Consider the following 18,799-nt stretch of genomic DNA (forward strand, 5'->3'; position numbering starts at 1 on the left):
CCTTGCCGCTCATCCCAAAAGACAAAAGGGGCACCCAGCAAATTCCATCCCTTCTGCCAATTTCTTAAGTCTGCCTCCTGGATGCCTCTGCTTTCCTCTCCCCCTCAGCCCCAGCCCCACAACTCTGCATGGTGGGCTTGGGGGTTCATGAAGGAGTTGGCTATGCCCTGGAGATGAGATGCTGTTTTTTGCAAGAGTGCTAATGTAGAGTCCGGCTGCCAATCCCCCATGACAACTTCCCTTCACACCTCAGCCTGGAAAAGAGGGCAACATCAATGAGCTTCATGTGCTTTTTTTGGGGGGGGAGAGAAGGTGGAGGGAGGAAGATCCCTTCTAATGAGATTGCATGAGCAGAGGAGCATCTGGCTCAAAGCACGGCAGTTTACACGTCTCCTTGAGTTGTCCTGGAGACACGCACACGACCAGCGCAGCGCAGAAACTCTGGGGCACGGGTCCAAGCCCACTCCTAACACGTTCTGACAGAGAGCAGATGGGCGGCTAGTTGGAGGGCCAAAAGGTGGCAAGGCAGCTGTACCCACCCAAACCTGGACATGCGCATTTCCATCCGGCAAAGTCACGCTTTTAAGCGCCCAGGAATCTGATGTGACTCTCACTAGAGGACTTGTGCTAAAGTTGCTACACACAAACACTTTCCCAGCTCCCACTGAATCCCAGGGCTTCTATTCAGCATGCCTAAACCATGCACTGCTGTGGAGAAGAAAACTCTCCAAAACAAGCATGTTTTCTGATGTGTTACTCCCAACACCTACTTCTCTGGCTCTTTTGAGGATGTTGTGGTCATGGTTGTGAGAGGGGTCTCCTCATCACACCATCCATGTGCCAAGTTTGGAGAACAAATACATGCAAAAAAATTCTCATCGACAACAACCCACAGCTGTGGAATTCTCTTTTCTTGGAGTCGTCCTCCTCAAAAAAACTAGAAGGGAAAACCAGCATGTTTCAGAAAGGATGCTGCTAAGTATTTATTTTTTGACATGGAGTCCCCAGGTAGAGCTAACCTCGAAAAGGGGAATGAATGGAAGAATAATAATCCCTCAAAAAAGAGATCCCTCCTCCCTTCTTGTTATATAGTACATCCACATTGTAAGATTAAGTAAGCTTGGAATTGATGTGAGAAACCTATGAAAACCCCTTGAAACAGCGGAGGAAGGAACAAGGATGCTGGGTGAAAAGCCTACACTCCTGTCCTGTGTTGGCTCTAATAGCTTTTAATTATCGCACAAAATATTTGTAAACACCACAAAGTGATCAGGATAGTTAATATTTCTTTTTTCACTCTGAGTCTTTTCTGACAAGCAAGCCGCCGAGAGCAGCCACAGTACAGATGTTTAACTGGACAGCATTAGTGCAGATCACCCAGGGCTATCTAATTTCTGTTTAACAGAAATATTAAAACAATGTTATAGCATGAACAAGCGCTGCAGCTGCAACTTTAACAAAAATCTCAGATTCTGGAAATTTACAGCAAGCCATCCAATACAGCATGGCAACAAGATCTTTTTTCAATGCACTTTTGATGCTGTTCGCTTTCAAGGGAGTCAAAAGCCCTCTGTCTCCCTCCAGCCTGCCGCCATGTTTTTGCTTTGTTTTTAAGCAACATAATCTCAGGGTTTGATGGTTTGATGCCACCTTTTTCTTGTAAAGCAGGGCCTTTAAGAGTTAACAGTCTCCTATCCCGGCCCTTGTAAACAAGCTCAATGCCAGAGAAAGATCCTCATCCATCCATCACTTTGTCCAGAATTAGACATGGGCCATAATTATGGGTTTCCGCACATGTATCTACCTGGGAGAGGTATTTGGCGGCTTTTCCAGGGAGGCCGGCCTCTCGATGGAGAGCAGAGGCGCTCATTAATGAGGCTAATGAGGGGAAAGGGGGAAGGCTCTGGCATCAGCTGCCGCTTGGAAAAGCTCCTCATTAAGCCCCGTAATCTCTGCACTGGAACAGCAGCGGATCTGGCTTCTCCATGGCAGACTGACAGGGGCGGAGGAAGCTTGCAAGGTAACACCTGAGTACAGCACCAGGAGCACACCTTTGGGGAGGAGGAGCAGGGAGGGAGATTAGCCCCACAAATTCCACATGCAACGGGATCGGAACAAAGACTGGGCCAATGAAATGCACACCTATAGGATGGGGGACACCTGGCTTAACAACTGCACATGCAACAGGGATCTAGGAGTCCTAGTTGACCACAAGTTGAACATGAATCAATGGTCTGATGTGGCAGATAAAAAGGCCAATGCGATCAATAGAAATAGAGTGTCTAGGTCAAGGGAAGTAATAGTCCCACTCTATTCTGCTTTGGTCAGGCCTCACCTGGAATAATCTTGTGCCCAGTTCTAGGCATCACAGTTCCAAATGGATGTGGACAAGCTGGAGCGTGTCCAGAGGAGGGCGACCAAAATGGTGAAGGGTCTGGAAAACATGAAGTCCTCTGAGGAGAGGCTTAGGGAGCTGGGTATGTTTAGCCTGGAGAAGAGACGGTTAAAAGGTGATATGATAGCCCTGTTTAAGTATCTGAAGAAATGTCATACTGAGGATGGAGCAAGCTTGTTTTCTGCTCCTCCAGAGAATAGGACCCACAACAATGGATGCAAACTGCAGGAAAAGAGATTCCAGCTCCACATAAGGAGGAACTTCCTGACAGTAAGAGCTTTTTGATATTGGAATATGCTGCCTTGGAGCGTGGTGGAGTCTCCTGCTTTGGAGGAGCTTTTAATGTTTAAACAGAGGCTGGGTGGCCATCTGTGGGGAGGGCTTAGGCCATGTGTTCCTGCATGGCAGATGGGGGTTGGCCTGGATGTGCTGGGGGTCCCTTCCGACACTAGGATTCTATGATTCTAAGGTGGGCCCCAGATCTTCTTAGGAGGATCCCATGACCAAGATAGTCTTGGGCCATTCTCATGGCCATCCTGCCTTAAAAATCTGCCATGACTTGGGCTTTGGGAACAGAAAAGAAATTGCAGTTGCTTCCTGGATTTTCAGGACTGAAGCAAGGAAGAAGAGAGTAATTTGTGACCACAAGGACAGCTCCAGCCTGTCTCTTTTCCCTCCAACACTTCTGCATAAAGCAACAGAAATAGTTACAGCACTACAGGGAGCTGAACCTTGTTAACACTTATGCATGAATATACGCTATGCTGTATTCATCTAATTCAGATTGAAAGAGGAAGGACATCGGCTCCATGGAGACCAGAATACTTGATGGCAAAACTCACTCTGTAGCTAATGTTCCAAAAAGAACTACAGTGAGTGCAAGCAACTTGAGAAACAGATCAAGAATTAAGACTTCAAAAAGGTCGGACTTCTCTTCTTGTTGTGCGCATGCATGCTCTTGGATCTTCTGCCCTATCTCAACACTTTACAAAGTCTGCAGCAATCTGACTACTCCGAAATAATCTGCATTCATCATTATGCTACTAACACACACAACGCCTTGTTTTAAATTTAGTTGTCATTGCTCTGATCAGATGAAACTTTGAGCCACCTAGTTGGTTCTCCAAGTGTAGGCAGCATTGAAAATACTTCCAGATGGCATTTACTAGAATAGATTACAGTGCAATTTAATAAACATTTTAGGCTCATTTAATACTCCCTGAAAGCAGCTCGTGATAAATGAATGGTTCTTAAGACTTTTCCTCAACAGGGGCTACTTAACTTGTAATGGTTAAAGAAATTGAGGAAGATGGGGAGAGGTCACAAAAAATACACACATCATACACATGTTCCAGAGACATGTCCTAAAACAGAATAACGTCTCATGTATGTATGTATGTATGCATGTATGTATGTGAGAAGACCTGCTGAATCGATGGGAGAAGTTGACATATTGATGATCAAGAACTTTGTGATGGACTTGAGCTGCGCTTGTCAAGGCCACTTTCAAAATATTGAAACGTTCCATTCAGAAAAATGGCCTACAGGACTCTGTTGAATGAATTTATTACGGCACATGGCCAGCACCAAAATATGGCAAAAATACAAAACATGTAACATCAGGTGTACTGCCATAGCATAAATATATCGACATTCTACTCCGAACGAAGGTCTATATCTTCTATATATCCAAGTAGGAGGGGAGAATGCCCACAGTCCCATTACATTGGCATAGTCAAGTATTATAAAACATTGGCACAGTCAACAGTCAGATACCACATCCTCATTCCACAAAACCTTTTCAAGATTTAGGAAAAGAAAAAAAATTAAAACATTGGCATAGTTATACAGTTATCAACAAACTTTTTCAATGCCATATCTGTGACATTTTATATAAAATGGTCTAAAGATAAAATATGTAAAAACAGCAAGATGATGGCTCGTGATGGCCAAACGCTAAAGCTTTCTTACTTCATCTGTATTAAAAAGTTTTTACGGCAGATAATTTTCATTCAGAAAAATAAAAATACTCCATTCAGAAACATAAAAGGGCAGTGTTATTTCCTGCCTCTCCGACAGTAGCACATAAGGTCTTCCAATGTGACTCTTTGAATTGGTTGCTGGCCTCTGTACATGACCAGGAGAACACCTTCTGGTGTAGGAGAATTGGTCTTCTTTAGCCATCAATAGTGTGAGAAAAATGTTGCTTTTATGCTCTGCACATCAGCTGCCCAAGAGGAGAGACGGAAGAAAACAATGCTGGACTGCACACACTCTTGGTCTCAGCTGGGAGGGTTGCTTTTGCGTCCTGTGAAAAAGAGGGATATTTCTGACATTTAAGCTACATTTCAAGGGGTTGCTGAAAAAAGGAACGGAGGAATATGCAACTTAGCCACTGAGCTCAGCTTGGACTTTGGGAATCTGGACAGATTCATTTGAGACCACTTTGGAAGGCAAAGGCCAGCGTGGGCAACACAGGGCAGCCAATTCAGCAACAATACTACAGAGACACTTTTCCACCTATGTCTTCAACCTCAGATCAAAAGATGCTTCCAAAAGATGCTCCAAAACAGGAAATATAGCCTTGTAAACACTTGTGGAGGATTGGGCTGCTGATTTTTGCTCAGGTGGCACACCGCACAACTTGAACCCAACGTCTGCATATACCAATCTACGACAGGGACATCTCTGCTCAATGCAGAAAGCAGAGAACTTGATGGTTACAAGGCTAGCCTCCATGAGGCAGAAATGGAGAAGAGTCAAGTACCAGTTGATATCACTGGAGGTGAGGAGGGTAAGAAATGGGCCATGGACATGACTGTCTGTGCCAGACAAAACTGCTGACTGGGTCCCTATGTCCTAGGAAAAAAAGGTTTCATGGAGGGACAGGGCAGGGATTATTTCAAGATGCCAAGTGCTTCATCGACTCAGGCAGCAATTTAGCTCTGCTGCCAGTGAGCAAGAGAAGCCTTTCCAAAAAGCAAGGACACGTCCAGGATTTCAGTGAATCTGAACTGGGCCACAGCAGAGCCACAAGAAGACGGGTCATCTGTATACCTTGAACTTTTCAGGGAGAGTAATGGCGAGTGCAGACACTATACGCTGGAAAGGTAAAAGAGCAAGCAAAAAAGGTATGTTGAGATCCATTCTTTTTGAAAAAAATAACAATTTCTCATGTCACAGAGAAGACTTCTCGAGCAGCGTTGTCATTCAAGGCCCTCCAGTGATTTCAGCTTTATGACAAGGCTGTTTAGCCTGAGGGAACTATGTGTTTTTGCCTGCATACAAAAAGCTAGCCACAACTTTGGCTGCTGCCTACGCTTCACAGGGATTTCTTAAGAGATTCAGCCATATTAATGAATCATAAAGTACGTTGAGTGAGACAGTGAAATCTAGAGGTAGTCTGAGCACTAAGCCAACAGACAATAGAACTAGATGCTGCTAAAAATACCTGAACACTAAGAAGATTTCAATTCCATTCAGAGCGCCTTCTCCAGCCCTTGATCAAGCACACCAACCGCCACTTAATTTTAAAATTATGACATTTCAAGAAAAAAAGAGGAGGCTATCTGCATCTTTAAAGCACAAAAAGACAGGGGGAGTGGGTAAGAACTCAGCTAGGGATACAGAATGATGGTCAAAGCAATAAGAACAGCCATTACTTCAAATTATCTTGGGAAGAAAAAGAAAACATGGAATCTTGGCACAAGCCACCATCACAAAAGGTGCAGACGGTAAAGGTGAGGGAAGTAGCAGAAGATTTGGCGTTCAATAAAGGAATTGTTTTATAGAGGAATTTCAGAATGGGTATCAATAGATGAAGCATTTCAGATTGGAAGGGGAAAAGGAAAAGACAGATGGATTACATATAAGGATCTATTAGTGAAAGACAGAAATGCTAACATAAAACTAAAGACAGAACAAGAGCTGAAAGACGATGGAAAAAATATAACATGGTTTGAATACTTACAAATAACACAAAGATTTAAAAAAGATGCAAAAAGAGATGGATTTGAGAAAGAGGAAAATGAATTAGACAAGATAATATGGGAGAAAGACAAAGGGAAGATATCCAGATTGTACAAGTTATTTTTAGGAAGAACACTGGAACAAGAAACGGTCACCACATACATGGTTAAGTGGGCACAAGAAATAGGACATGAAATTTTGTTTGAAAACTGGGAACACGCATGGAAAAAATCTCATAAGTTCACAGCATCTCAAGACCTTAGAGAAAATTATATTAAAATAGTAAATAGGTGGTATTATACACCATGCAGAATAGCTAAGTATTATAATTTAAAAGATGACAGATGCTGGAAATGTCACAAGGAAAAAGGTTCCTACTACCATATGTGGTGGTCATGCCAAAAAGTCAAAAAGTTCTGGCTCAAAGTTCATAAATGTATTCAAGAAATATTTGGAATACAATTTCAGTTAACTCCCGAACTGTACTTATTAAATATGACTTCTTTCTTGGGTGAAGAATGGGAAAAACCCTTCTGGAGAATCACACTATATTTGATCACCGCTGCAAGGACATTACTAGCAAAAAACTGGAAATTAGAATATATCCCAATAGAGGACTGGCTGAAAAAAGCAATAGAGTATAAGGATATGGATATTTTGACTGCATTAATTAACAATGAAGCAAAGAAAAAAAGAGAAACAGAATGGGCTCCAGTAATTAAATACTGGATTGAATACATGGAATAATTTATGGGTCGCAAAAACAGTATATGTAAGTTTGATGTATTGGATCATATACAATTTTGGGAAGATTATGCTCAGTAATTGCATATTGCATTCTGTAAATTTATAAATGTTATAACAACATGTAACACATACATGGGTTATGAACGTAAATAACTATGTTAAAACCAATAAAAAATATTACCAAAAAAAAAAAGAAGATTTGGCTGGACAGTGGATAGCTTACGGAGCAAAAAGGAAACACGACAAGAATCACCTGAGTCTCTAGAGTTTGTAGGGGCATCAAAAACAAAATACAACTGAGAGCTCTCGCGATATAAGCTGCAGGGCTCTAGTCAGAATTATGAACCCGGGGATGGTGGCGATGGTGGGAAGATAATGAAATAAGATTTATCCATTAATTGAACAGAACTCTCTTAAAGGCAGCAATATGTTCCTTTTCTGTCAAGCGAGAGAGCAAGAAAACACATGCTTTAATTGGGGTTAGTTCAGGGCTTTCCAACACTTTATTAGCCCTCTGCTTTGTGCCACTCAAACCTATGCTTTAAAACATCCTGCTGAACACACTTATGTTTTCTAAGTCCCTACTCTGTAGATCTTGTCTGTACTTGAAGTTCTTGTAAATGTGACATTTCTGGAATCAAATGTACTAGGGATTAGCCAGTCGGCAGTTCTGTATTCCCGTTTTTGCCTTCACTGCTCTGCAGGATCCTGACTGACCCTGTCTACCAAGAGTAAATCCAGCAGCCATATGTAGCCTTGCCAACAGAAGGGAAGACATCACCATAGGAGTCGGGGGTTCAAGACATGTCCAGAGCCATATTTATCTCACTGCCAACCAAAGACAGGAAGCCTTTATGGCCCTCAGCTTTACCTAATTGCTGCAAGAGGAAAGATGGGAGTGTGTGTGTTTGTTTAACAATGTGTGTCTGCTGTCCACACTATACTGTTTGCCACAGAAAACACAATTGCCATGTAAAATGAAGGACAAAATCTGGTTCCCTGTTACTCCCTTCCCGTTTCAACTCTGTGGCAAGGATGTCAAAATGGCTATACCAGCCAGACTAGAAAGCTTAAACAAGTCCCTGGTTTTGTGCCTTATATTCCTGTTGCCTTACAGGAAAGAAAACCACTTCAAATTACATGCATTATTTATCCTTTTTAAAAAGAGTTGCCACCTTTTTATATAAAGCTTCTGTTCACATCTTCTCTGAACTGTTCCCTTCCCCAAAACTGCTTTTCATTGGATATAGGCTCCAAAATCCTTACATGATTCTTGCCGTGATCATCTGAACAATCAGTAAAAGACTTAAACTCATTTCAATATGTATATAGTTTTTCTAACAATGCACACTAATTGTATCTCTTTAATAGGAAATATGTTTATTTAAAAGAAAACCCTGCTCATCTTTATTACCAACCGTGAGAGTTCAAAGCAGAGAAACAAACAAGCCTCTAAACTTCAAGGAGGTGTCAGGGGTAAATGAAGAGAAACCAGGTAAAGCTTGCATGATGTGCTAATTGTATTCCAAAAAATAGTAATAACAACAATAATGGTGGAAAGACAGAAATGGGGCTTCCAATTATCATAAAGTTGTCTGCTTTACAATGCACTTTCAGTGACTTAAGACATATTTGCACCCATTGGAATTCGGAGGAGAGCTGCTGCGTGCATAGATTTCGCATGCTGTACATACACGGCTGATTTAAACAGCAAGGAAAGTTACAATTTACAAAATGCATATTTCAGTCACAGTAAAAATCTGTCGGTTCGTCTCAGAGAGCGCAGAAGAGAAAGCAATTCAATTAGGACTTTTTCTCATCCGCTTTCCTAGATGAACGCAGCTCCTTTGATGAGCACGATTCAGGCCACCCTCCACAACAAAGCTCACACCCTCCGATGCCAAAACTCAGCGATATGGCAGCTCTTGAAGACTGCCTCCATCATTAAGCAGTCAGGCAGGCCTAGCATTTTTGCTTGGGGTGTGTGTGTGTGTGTGTGTGTGCAGATGGGGAGTTGTCTTACACATGTGGTGCAATTCACTTGTTGCTTATTTCTTTGTTCCTTTTGAGAGAGATTTACTGAGCACAAAAAAAACCCCTCCTTTCTTTCTGGCCATATTATTTGAACCTTTCCCCTCCTTCTGACAACGTTCCTGATCTTACAAATTCTGACAACTAAATTCTTAATTAACGCTGTAAGCAATTCCAACTGACTTACTCTATGCAAAGTCTAACTGATACAGAGTCTGTGCAGTCATCAACCCAACAGAGTTGAGCCCACCCAAAAATCAAGTCTCTACTTCAGTTCCCTAAGTTCACACCAGGTAATGCAATTGTCATGTATCCTTTGGTGTGGCGCAGATGCTAAAAGCACGATCTGAGAAGCCCCTGGTTTAAATCTTGCCCAACTAGAGGGACTAAGGCAAGCCATGGCTTCTGAGCTGCAGCCTCCACTTCTTCCAAAACAGAGGGCAACAACACAGACTGGCCTTTTTAACTGGGCTGCTGTGTCAGGATTATTGTGATAAGGTGCATGAGGCACTTTCAACACTTGAAATACATATGGTACATATGGTAATGGCAATTACATTACCTGCATTAATCTTAGCACTTTTATTCCTGGCACACCAAATATTCCCACATTGCCTGCCCGCTTCCCTTGGTTCTGCTACCTATTTGTGCTCACTTTAACATATGCTCCTCCTGAGAGGAGAAATGCATCTCACTGCCTTTCTAAAGCATCAACTGAATTTAAAGCGTATATATATTTCATGGACAGCTATAGATAAACAGATCTATTGTTTGTTTACATTTAAAGGCACAAATAATTGCCCTTGCCCCCTTTTGCAGAAAGCCCTTTCGCTGCCTGTGTCGTTTTGCATGGCGCCTGCCTTCTATCCTTTGCCATGTCTCTTGTGCATTATTAGTTGAGCCAATGTCTCCAACTTCTCCTGCTTCCGGAGAGCGTGGCGCTGCTTGCTGAGGCTGCACACAGTCTCAATTACAAGTAAAATGCAAGCAAGTCGGGTGGAGGGAGCAAGCCAGGCTATGAGTGTGTCAAAATGCAGAAATAAAATGAAAGCTTAAGAGACAGAAGAACAACAAGAGCGGAGTGTAAAATAAAAGGCAAAGACACACAAAGCCAGGTGAGGGAGTCACAGCAGAATAATTTATCAGCCAAGCACTTCAATTCCTGCATCACAATTGCTAAAATATTACAGCGCTACTTCACACTATCCAAATCTTCTCTAGTAATGGGGAGATTCAAAGAAAGGTCTGAATAGTTATTTTCTCGCCCCTGGCATCATTCACTAAAATTGAGAGGCTATTTGTGAGCTTCCTCTATGCTAGTCAAGCAGTAAATATCAGATCACACTCATTATATGGTCAAATTAAGTGATCTGGGGTTAATCTCACAGCCTGCTACCAAATGCAAAGTCACTGCCATGACCAAAAACTCACCAAAGAATCAAGATGGGTTAGTCATAAAGCAAATACTGCCTGGGGCTGAAAGGGGACTACATTGAGTGTGGGGGGCACGATGCCTGCATGTAGATGTAAATCTGGGTCCCAAGAGTAAAACGTTTGAGGACCACTGGTTTGAGTCCTGGAGACCAGGGTTCAAATCCCTGCTTGATCATGGAAACCTACTGGGTGGCCTTAGGCAAGCCATACTTTCTCAGCCTAGAGGAAGGCAAGGGAAAACCCACCATGAACAAACCTCACCAATATTGTGACATCTTGAATAGATAAAAGTAAAAATAAGTTTCAAAACAAGAAAGAAGCATCCTTGGAATGAACAGGTGAATCATTTTGCTAATGAACAGGTTTTTTTCCTCCAGCATTGTAGAATGCAGGTGAATTATGAATACTCGATCTCCCAGCTTCTAACCAAGGCTCTCCCTGGCATCAGGAAAACCCACCAGGCTCTCTTGCCACCGGGGTCCCTTACCTGAGTCCCAGATTTCCAACTAAGAACCTTACAAAAGATGAAAAGCCACATGCTCAGCTACAGCAACCAGCTCTCACAACCCCATCCAACCCACCAGTTTCGCTCTCCCTTGGAATCTCTCCTGCAGTGAAATCAGAGCTCCTTGGCATGACATGATTTCTGCAAAGCATTAGCAATGCTGGTAGTGAGTAGCTTCTGCTTCTCACCACAGAAATGAGAAAATACCAAGCTAAGGCAGGAGTCCGTACGTTCAGCGTGGACAATGCACATTCAGATGAGTGTGTTTGGGAGGCCAAGTTGTAAACACAGCGCCTGCAAGTAGGTGGGCCATTGGCTAGGGAAGCAATTATAAGGAGGACGGAGCAAAGCAACTCTTTGCTGCTCTATTCAACTGCTTCAAGACATTTCACCACGGCAACCACAACAGGACAGTGGACTGAAGAGGGAGAAATGAAAAACCTCTTCAAGGAAGGATCTGGCAAGAGCAGAATGTATGTGTCTGTGTCCAGCTCTGCTCAAAGAACTACCCCTGCTTTCTTGTGCACCTTAGCCTTTCCCATCCCTCATTTTGTGTCTTAGTGACACCTGCTCAGATGTGAGACTGCTAAGAGGGGAGCCTGAGATCACTCCCATTGAAAAGCTCTGCAATCGCTTGACCACCGTCAGGGCCAAGGCCCTCCCAAAGCCTTTCTGGCTAGTCCTCCATGTCTTTCCACAATCCCATACATTTCCCCTGTCTGGTACCACAAGTCTTTATTGCCATAGTCACTTAAACAAAGGAAGAATGGACCTCAATGTATGTCAATTTTGAAATGATGGGAAGCTAGGAACTGAGAAAGACCGAAGTGGAGATTCCAGGCTATGGAAGGAGTTAGCCTTGATAGCCTCAATAGTTAATGGTGAGAAAGCAAGACAGAAAACAAAACTCTTTATCTGGAAAAAAATCCTTCCTCTTGTGAACGTGTTTTGAAACATCGGATGGAAACATCACACCTACCATAACGGTATTATAATGTCTTCCCACTGTGAAAGTACTCTGGATAATAGATGTCTGAGGGATGGCAAAACATGTGTTAAGAAAAAGAATAAGATTTGAGAATGGCTTTGGTCCTGATGCTGTGCTGCGTAGCAGAATTGTGTCTCAAGGGCTCAGATCTTCAGATAATGTGAAACCACAGGGAGCCATTGCTGAGAAATGGATCTCCAGAACACCCATCCACACAGCATTTCCAAGGGCTGTCTCCCACATCCATTTCCTTCTCCTTGCTCCCTCATCATCTAGAAGCACACAGGATTCAAGCTGGTTAACGCGAGTTTGAAAAGGATTGTTCATAGCCTGCCCTTATTCCAGGAGCTGAAGCCAAAGGAGACAAGGAAATGGAATCAGATTCGAGGCCAGATTACATGTTCCCAGCTGAAAAGGTTGAAGGACTACTTCCCTTCATTTCCTCAGTATCTCCTTTCCCCCTATTTGGCACTATGGAGATTCTGAATCTGTGGGCAGGGACATCTTTGTCTGCATGAAATCTTGTGTGTGTGTGTGGGGGGGGGGGGCTGAGGAGCAAGCAAAAAACAAACGAAGTGGAGGAAGCTCTTTTTGATTTGTTCCTCTCTTTGTCTATTTTGCTACAGCTCCTGCTTTGCTGACATTTCCTCTGCACCTGGAGAAGGATATTTGCCCACTCTCCTGAAGGAGAGCCATAGTCAGGCTAAAAATAAGCGCCCAACCTTTCTATTGGGCCTCAGCAAATCAGCAATTAAAGTCATCAAGGGAAAAGCATCGCGTCTGCGGAAGGAGAAAGGGCCATCCACTTCCATGCTCTGAGGTTTTGCCTTTCATCTCAGCCACAGTAGATTTTGGCTATATTCAAACTAAATAAAATTCAGAACTGTTGATGTATATCTGTAAACAATACACTGTTCTTATAAACCAACAAAATCGGAACCAATAAGGACTAATCATCCTCAGTATCAGCCAGAAATCTCACTGGATTTTTTTTTTTTAATTTCCAAATTTCCAAACAAAGGATGAAATGGTTTCAGGACCAGGAGGAAGTACGGCTGAGAAAAGTTTTCACACAAAACGTAGAGGAAGGAGGGTTATATATGTCGCTAGTTGGAAGTAAAAGTGTGAGCAAGCAGCCAAAAGCCAAAACTACCAAGTCAAAAGGGAATTGGATTTCACTTCTTTTTATTTGTCAGCCAGACCTGTGTATTCTTTACTCTTGTTGTTGTTATTGGCTTCAACTCATGAAGATGCTATGAATAAAGAGATGTCTTACCCTGGTCTTGCAGGTTTGTAGCCATTGCTTCCTTGATTCAATCCATCTGCAATGAGGTCTTTCTATTTCTCTACTATCTTCCACTTTTTCCAACATTACCGTCTTTTTCAACTACATGTTGCCTTATGATATGTGCAATAGCCTTGGTTTAGTCATTTGGGGTTCAAGTGAGAGTTCAGGCTTAATTCGATCACTAACCAATTTATTTTTCTTTTTGGCAGTCCATGGTAATGAAGAAGCCTCCTCCAGGATGACATTTCAGATGAGTTCATTTGCTTCTACTCTCCAGATTTCACAATCATACACCAAAATCAGAAATGCGATGGCGTGGATTATCCTGACTTTGCTCTTCTTTAAAGGCATTATTTTGACAAAGATGATGCTTGGCTCTGAAGGTAAGGGAGAACCTGGCTTCTCTGGAGAAAGAAGCAGATGCCGCGCTGCTGCCTCTGGCCACTAGGTGTCAGTGCAGGATGGAGGATTGTGTAGGTTTTCAGCAGGGAAAACCTTTCCAAGTTGCCCACTGCCTTTTTCTCCAGAATCCAATATAGCTATAAATATTTAAAATGCCACAATATTAAGCAATTAAAATGACTATTTGTAAGGACAAATGCTTGAAAGATCTTCTTTAACCTTTAGCATTTCAGCTTAAAAAGTGAAATGTGCAAAATTGTATTTACAGAGTGGCGTTCGCTTAACTTGCCTCCTCCAACAGCAAGGCCAAAAGACGTTATTTTAGGAAAGTCCGATCCAGATTGCTGCCTTCTCTGGCGATCAAGCCCTCCATTTCCTCAAGATATTCTTACATTCATGTTGTTTTGTCAGACAGGGCGCGATCCAGCAGGGAGGTCTTCAGCACAAGCCACTTTGGTCGGATCCCACTTCTCTTGTTACTTCATAACATGATCATTCCAACAGACCCAAGAAGAAGGCCCCTAAGCAAGTCCAGAGTGCATTTCCTTCATCACACTGAAGGCATGAGCCATTCAAGGATCAAGATTCGAAAGAGAGGTTCTGCCAGCTTGCTATCAGTAGATACTGAGCAGGAGAATTTTTCAAACTTTTAACAGAAGACAAAGAATAACCATTTCCAGCCCATCCTTCAAGGCAGCAGTATCTTCATTTTACTATACATAAACAATGGGTATCTAATCCTTGCACATCTCAAGTGACATGGGCACCCATATTTCCAAGTTGCCAGGTTGAGGCATCAGAGATACAGACAGCCTCCAGGAATGAAAAGGGTTGGCTGATGCCTGCCATGGATCCAAAAGGCTTAAGAGCTGGGTAGCCTCGGTGCAACTAGAGCTCTTATTTACATGGCTGGGAATTAAAGCTACAGCTGGGACTTGAAAAGCATCATGCTCACACCTGACATTTTAATGAGCCATATAGAAACACACACACACACACACACACACACACACAACCACATGCACAAATACATCTGCTCTTATATCTGGTGTCAGAGGTAGACCCCACTAGATGCAGGAGGAAAATAAACCCGCAGCATCCTGCTGATTCAACAGCATTTTATTCCAGCAATTAAGAGAGACGGCGAGAGCGACATCTTCTCCCAGGAGGAGTCAGACAAACTGTTCCCTCCTTTTTGATTTCAGAAACATAAGTAAATTTGTTCCATGCCGATGGAGAATCACAAGTGGACCCGAGTTCTTACTCTGTTTCCTTAAATACAGTTTTGGGTGACAGAGCCTCTGAGCAATCCATGTGGCCTTGTTTATCTGGCAGGTATTCCACATGGGCCTTTGATTGACTGCACTGAGGTCCGGGGGGGGGGGGGGGGCACCTCCTACTGCCACCCTTAGCAAGAATCAGCCTCTCTTTCTTACACACACACACACACACACACTTCTTTTGTTCTGACATCCCCTTGTGGGTGCTTGTTTGTGTGCACTAAATGCAGCGTGTTTACCCTTCCCATCCCTGGAAGCTATTCTGGAAATTTTTATCTTTGCTTACTGGATTCTCTCTGTCTTTCTCTATGCGGACCAATACTTGTGCACTATTATTAGGCAGTCACACAGCAGGCACACATTCACCTTTGAGGAAACGCTGCTACTTCACCATAGCGACCCCAGGTGACTGAACGGAAGCATTACACTATAAATCAAACATATGTGGATCTGTAAAGCTGGATTTAAAAGAGGGCAGGCTACTCACAGGCTCAATCTTCAATGCGCTTCTGTAGCTCCCAAAGAACGCAGCTTGGGCCTTCAGAAACGCTCTTGCCACACCATCTCCTGTGGTCATGGAGACTTTCTTCAACCTGCTCTTCAGTGCGGACACCTAGAAACACACAATGACAACAAGAAGAATGTATCTTCAAAGAATGTGCCAGAAAATTCTATGCACTAGGTAGTGGTTGATATAATGGGAGTTGTCAGAGGGAAACACATGATCCTTAAAGAAAAGATGTTCTGGAGAAACGAGGGATGTACACGCACTGAATAAAATGCATTTTAAAATTATTATTATTATTATTATTATTATTATTATTAAGGTTTGCTCTGAATCTTGAAGAAAAGATAAGGACTCATATCAGAAGGTGACAACAATAATAGTAGCAAACATGAGCAGTTTTCATTGCTGTGCTAAAAAGTTTCAGCAAAAGAGTCCATCCTACTGAATTCAATGAGATTTGCATGTGAGTAAGCACTCTTAGCCAGAACTGGAAGGATGTTACTTGGGTTTGGCTTGGTTTCAAAATGCAAGGTAAGATTTTTATCTTGACATTGCTCATTTTATAATTTGTATTCAGTGCTTTGTTTTAAATTTTATCTGCTAATATACCACTTTGAGAGCTTGGGGAGAGGAAGCCAATTGTATTAAAGTAAGCGACTATCTTCAAAGTATTTAACATAAGTGAATATTTAACATAAGCGAATACATTTAAGAAATAAAGTAACCCTCTTCAGTGGGGAAAGCATTTAACAGTTCTTAAGTAACTGATCTCCAAAGTAACCTGCAAGTGAGGTTAAGCAGAAGAAGAGAGAAATTTGTCCAATAGTTTTGAGGAAGAGAGCAGAAGGAACTACCCCACAAGCTTCAAACTACATAGAGGTAATGATACTTGGAGGAAGTGGAGTGCTTGACTGCCTTGTGATCCGTGAAGGCAGCAATCTGGGCCACTTTCCTAAAAAGTGGCTTTACAACCCAGATAAATAGAACGATGTTTAAGATCAGCCATCATGATAGCAATGGCAGGACCACTAAGGATCACTGAATGATATGAAGGCCTCTGAGTCCATGTTTCCAACTGCATTCCCAATGGACAACTCCCCATGTAAACCTGATTTCTAAAGAAGAGTGTTTCATTAAAGCGAGGGGGATTAACCTGCCACACCCTGAAAGCAATTGGGGGGAGCATTGCGCCTGTTGACAACGCTGACAGCCACATCTCCATCCTTGGAAACGGTCCTTCCCTTCCTTCCTCGCTTTCTCAAAGGCTCTCGCCACCTGTGCATCAGATTATTCCTCACTTAACCTTCACTGCCCTTTCCCTTTCATCCTGGAGGTGTTTAATTGCCTCTGATTCACAAAGCTGCACTTCAGGTGAACATAGACCTAACGGTCTCATTACCATTTACACAAAGAAGTACTCCATGACGGTAACTGAGCAAATACCAACCCCACATATCTTCCTACGCTGACAAATTCTCAAAACCAACAAAAGCCTTCAAGGTTACCTGAATGACAAGCATTTGGTCTGCCAGGCACACTCTGGGAGCGCCTGTTCATTCATTACTACGTTCTGTATTCTAGATTTTGATACCTTTTGGGAGATGTCCTTTTGATACCTGCATAGTGTCTTTCAGTGAGTGCATTCCTCCTTTCCAATAGAACAAAGGAGACACTGGAGAGCATCTTCTCTATTTTGATGCTCAACTTGTAATGGCCTTATTGGGCCACCCCTTGGTCACTGCTTTCCAAATCATGGCAGCTGAAACTGCACAAGTCGCAGGGGCACTGGGCAAGTGATTCTCTTCTTCTCAGACGAGGGAATAGACCATGCTATCCAATCAAATAATGTGCGAACAAGTGCCCCATGGAGAAAGATTTTGAGACTCTTTAGCTTGTGGGGAGGAGGAAGAAAAAGGGAGACACAGCAGGAGCAAACCTAATGATACATAGTTTGAAGAGAACAAGGAGAATCAGAATCAGAGAACATTATTTTACCCTACTTACTAATGGCAAAAGTGGCCAAGAAGAACAGTAAATCTGTGTTAGAAACATTACTTGTATCTCACTTTGTAACACATCTATCCCATGTACATCTAGTAAAACTCCTCTTTATTAATGAAAAACAAGGTGCTAAAATGCAAATTCCATGCCATGCTAAAGAAGGGAAGGAGCAGCAAGTTTGAATACAAGGCCCAACAGTGCTCACCCATGGCTGGAACCCAGACCCTAGAAAGCCGATGGCAAGAATCCAGAAAACAGAAGGAGAATACTTCTTTCTTTCCTCAGTGCTCCAGTGGTCTGAGGAGTCTGGGCAGCCATGGCCAGCTCTTGTCCACACTTGTGACTGACACAGCTCAGGATCAAATGGCCACCCCAATGGTCAAAGCCTCACCTCAGAGGTTGCCATCCGTTCCAGAGGTTTGGTGCTCGCACAATTTGGGAGCATCTCTTCCCAACCAACTCCTTCTTGAGGAGGTTAGTGTACAAAAAGAGCTGGACTTTATTTATCCCCTGGACATCTCTCAGCTTTGTGGCAATGACTAGCTTTTGCAACCCGGCAATTAGAAAGCGACACCCTGCATGTGCTAAGAGGCGTTCTCTCTTTCGCTGCCATCTTCTATACACTTTCGAACTGACATCAGGTTCTGGGCAATTTAAGCCATTCAGCTGGCAAGCAACCAGGCGACTGTTTACTCCTCTACATTGTGGGGGAAAGCTATGTACATGGCTGAGACAGGCGCACAATGCTCAGCCGTTCTGCTATATAGGCAGCAGCCTTTTTCCCCAACTCGGACAGTAGCCACTCTCCGCAGAGAGGCTGCTTCTTACTAGGAGGCACAGAAACACACAGCCAATCCTGGAAGTGTTTTTAAAGAAGATTTTTATACTCTTGGCAGCTCAGGATTAAAGGTCAGATTTAAGCTATCACCATGTTTCGAAATGCAATCTGTGCAGTGCAGCATAATGAAATGGTTCAGCAGAGGTGCGAGTGGAAATTCTTTTAATTAGATCCAAGGCTTTCTAGTTGTCAACATGAATAAAGCCAGAAAAACACATTCTACTGAAAAACATAGCATCAGGAAGAAAAACACCTTTAAATGCAAGTTATCTTTTTTTCCCCCCTTTGGAAGGGATTATAATCAAGAAAATGCATGCTTTACTCTCATGTGGCCAACTCAGCAAGTTTAAATGCCCACAACATGCAAAAGCAATTATTAATGTATCATTTCCTTGTTCTAGGACCATGCAAAG

The 18,799-nt window shown here is 42.8% G+C and overlaps 1 protein-coding gene across 7 annotated transcripts in view; it reads right to left on the reverse strand.

Annotated features, from left to right (window-relative positions):
* DENND1A (DENN domain containing 1A) overlaps positions 1-18,799 on the reverse strand; it is a 176,318-nt gene that overhangs the window by 33,490 nt on the left and 124,029 nt on the right. For all 7 annotated transcript variants that reach the window (XM_089534724.1, XM_089534725.1, XM_089534722.1 and 4 more), the window contains one exon: positions 15,527-15,652. In XM_089534724.1, the coding sequence (XP_089390850.1) occupies positions 15,527-15,652 (126 nt within the window). The remainder of the gene's footprint in view (positions 1-15,526; positions 15,653-18,799) is intronic.

Source organism: Sceloporus occidentalis, unplaced genomic scaffold, assembly GCF_023333645.1.
Source record: "Sceloporus occidentalis isolate IW3139 unplaced genomic scaffold, rSceOcc1.0.p SCAF_8, whole genome shotgun sequence".
Taxonomy (NCBI): Eukaryota; Metazoa; Chordata; class Lepidosauria; order Squamata; family Phrynosomatidae; genus Sceloporus; species Sceloporus occidentalis.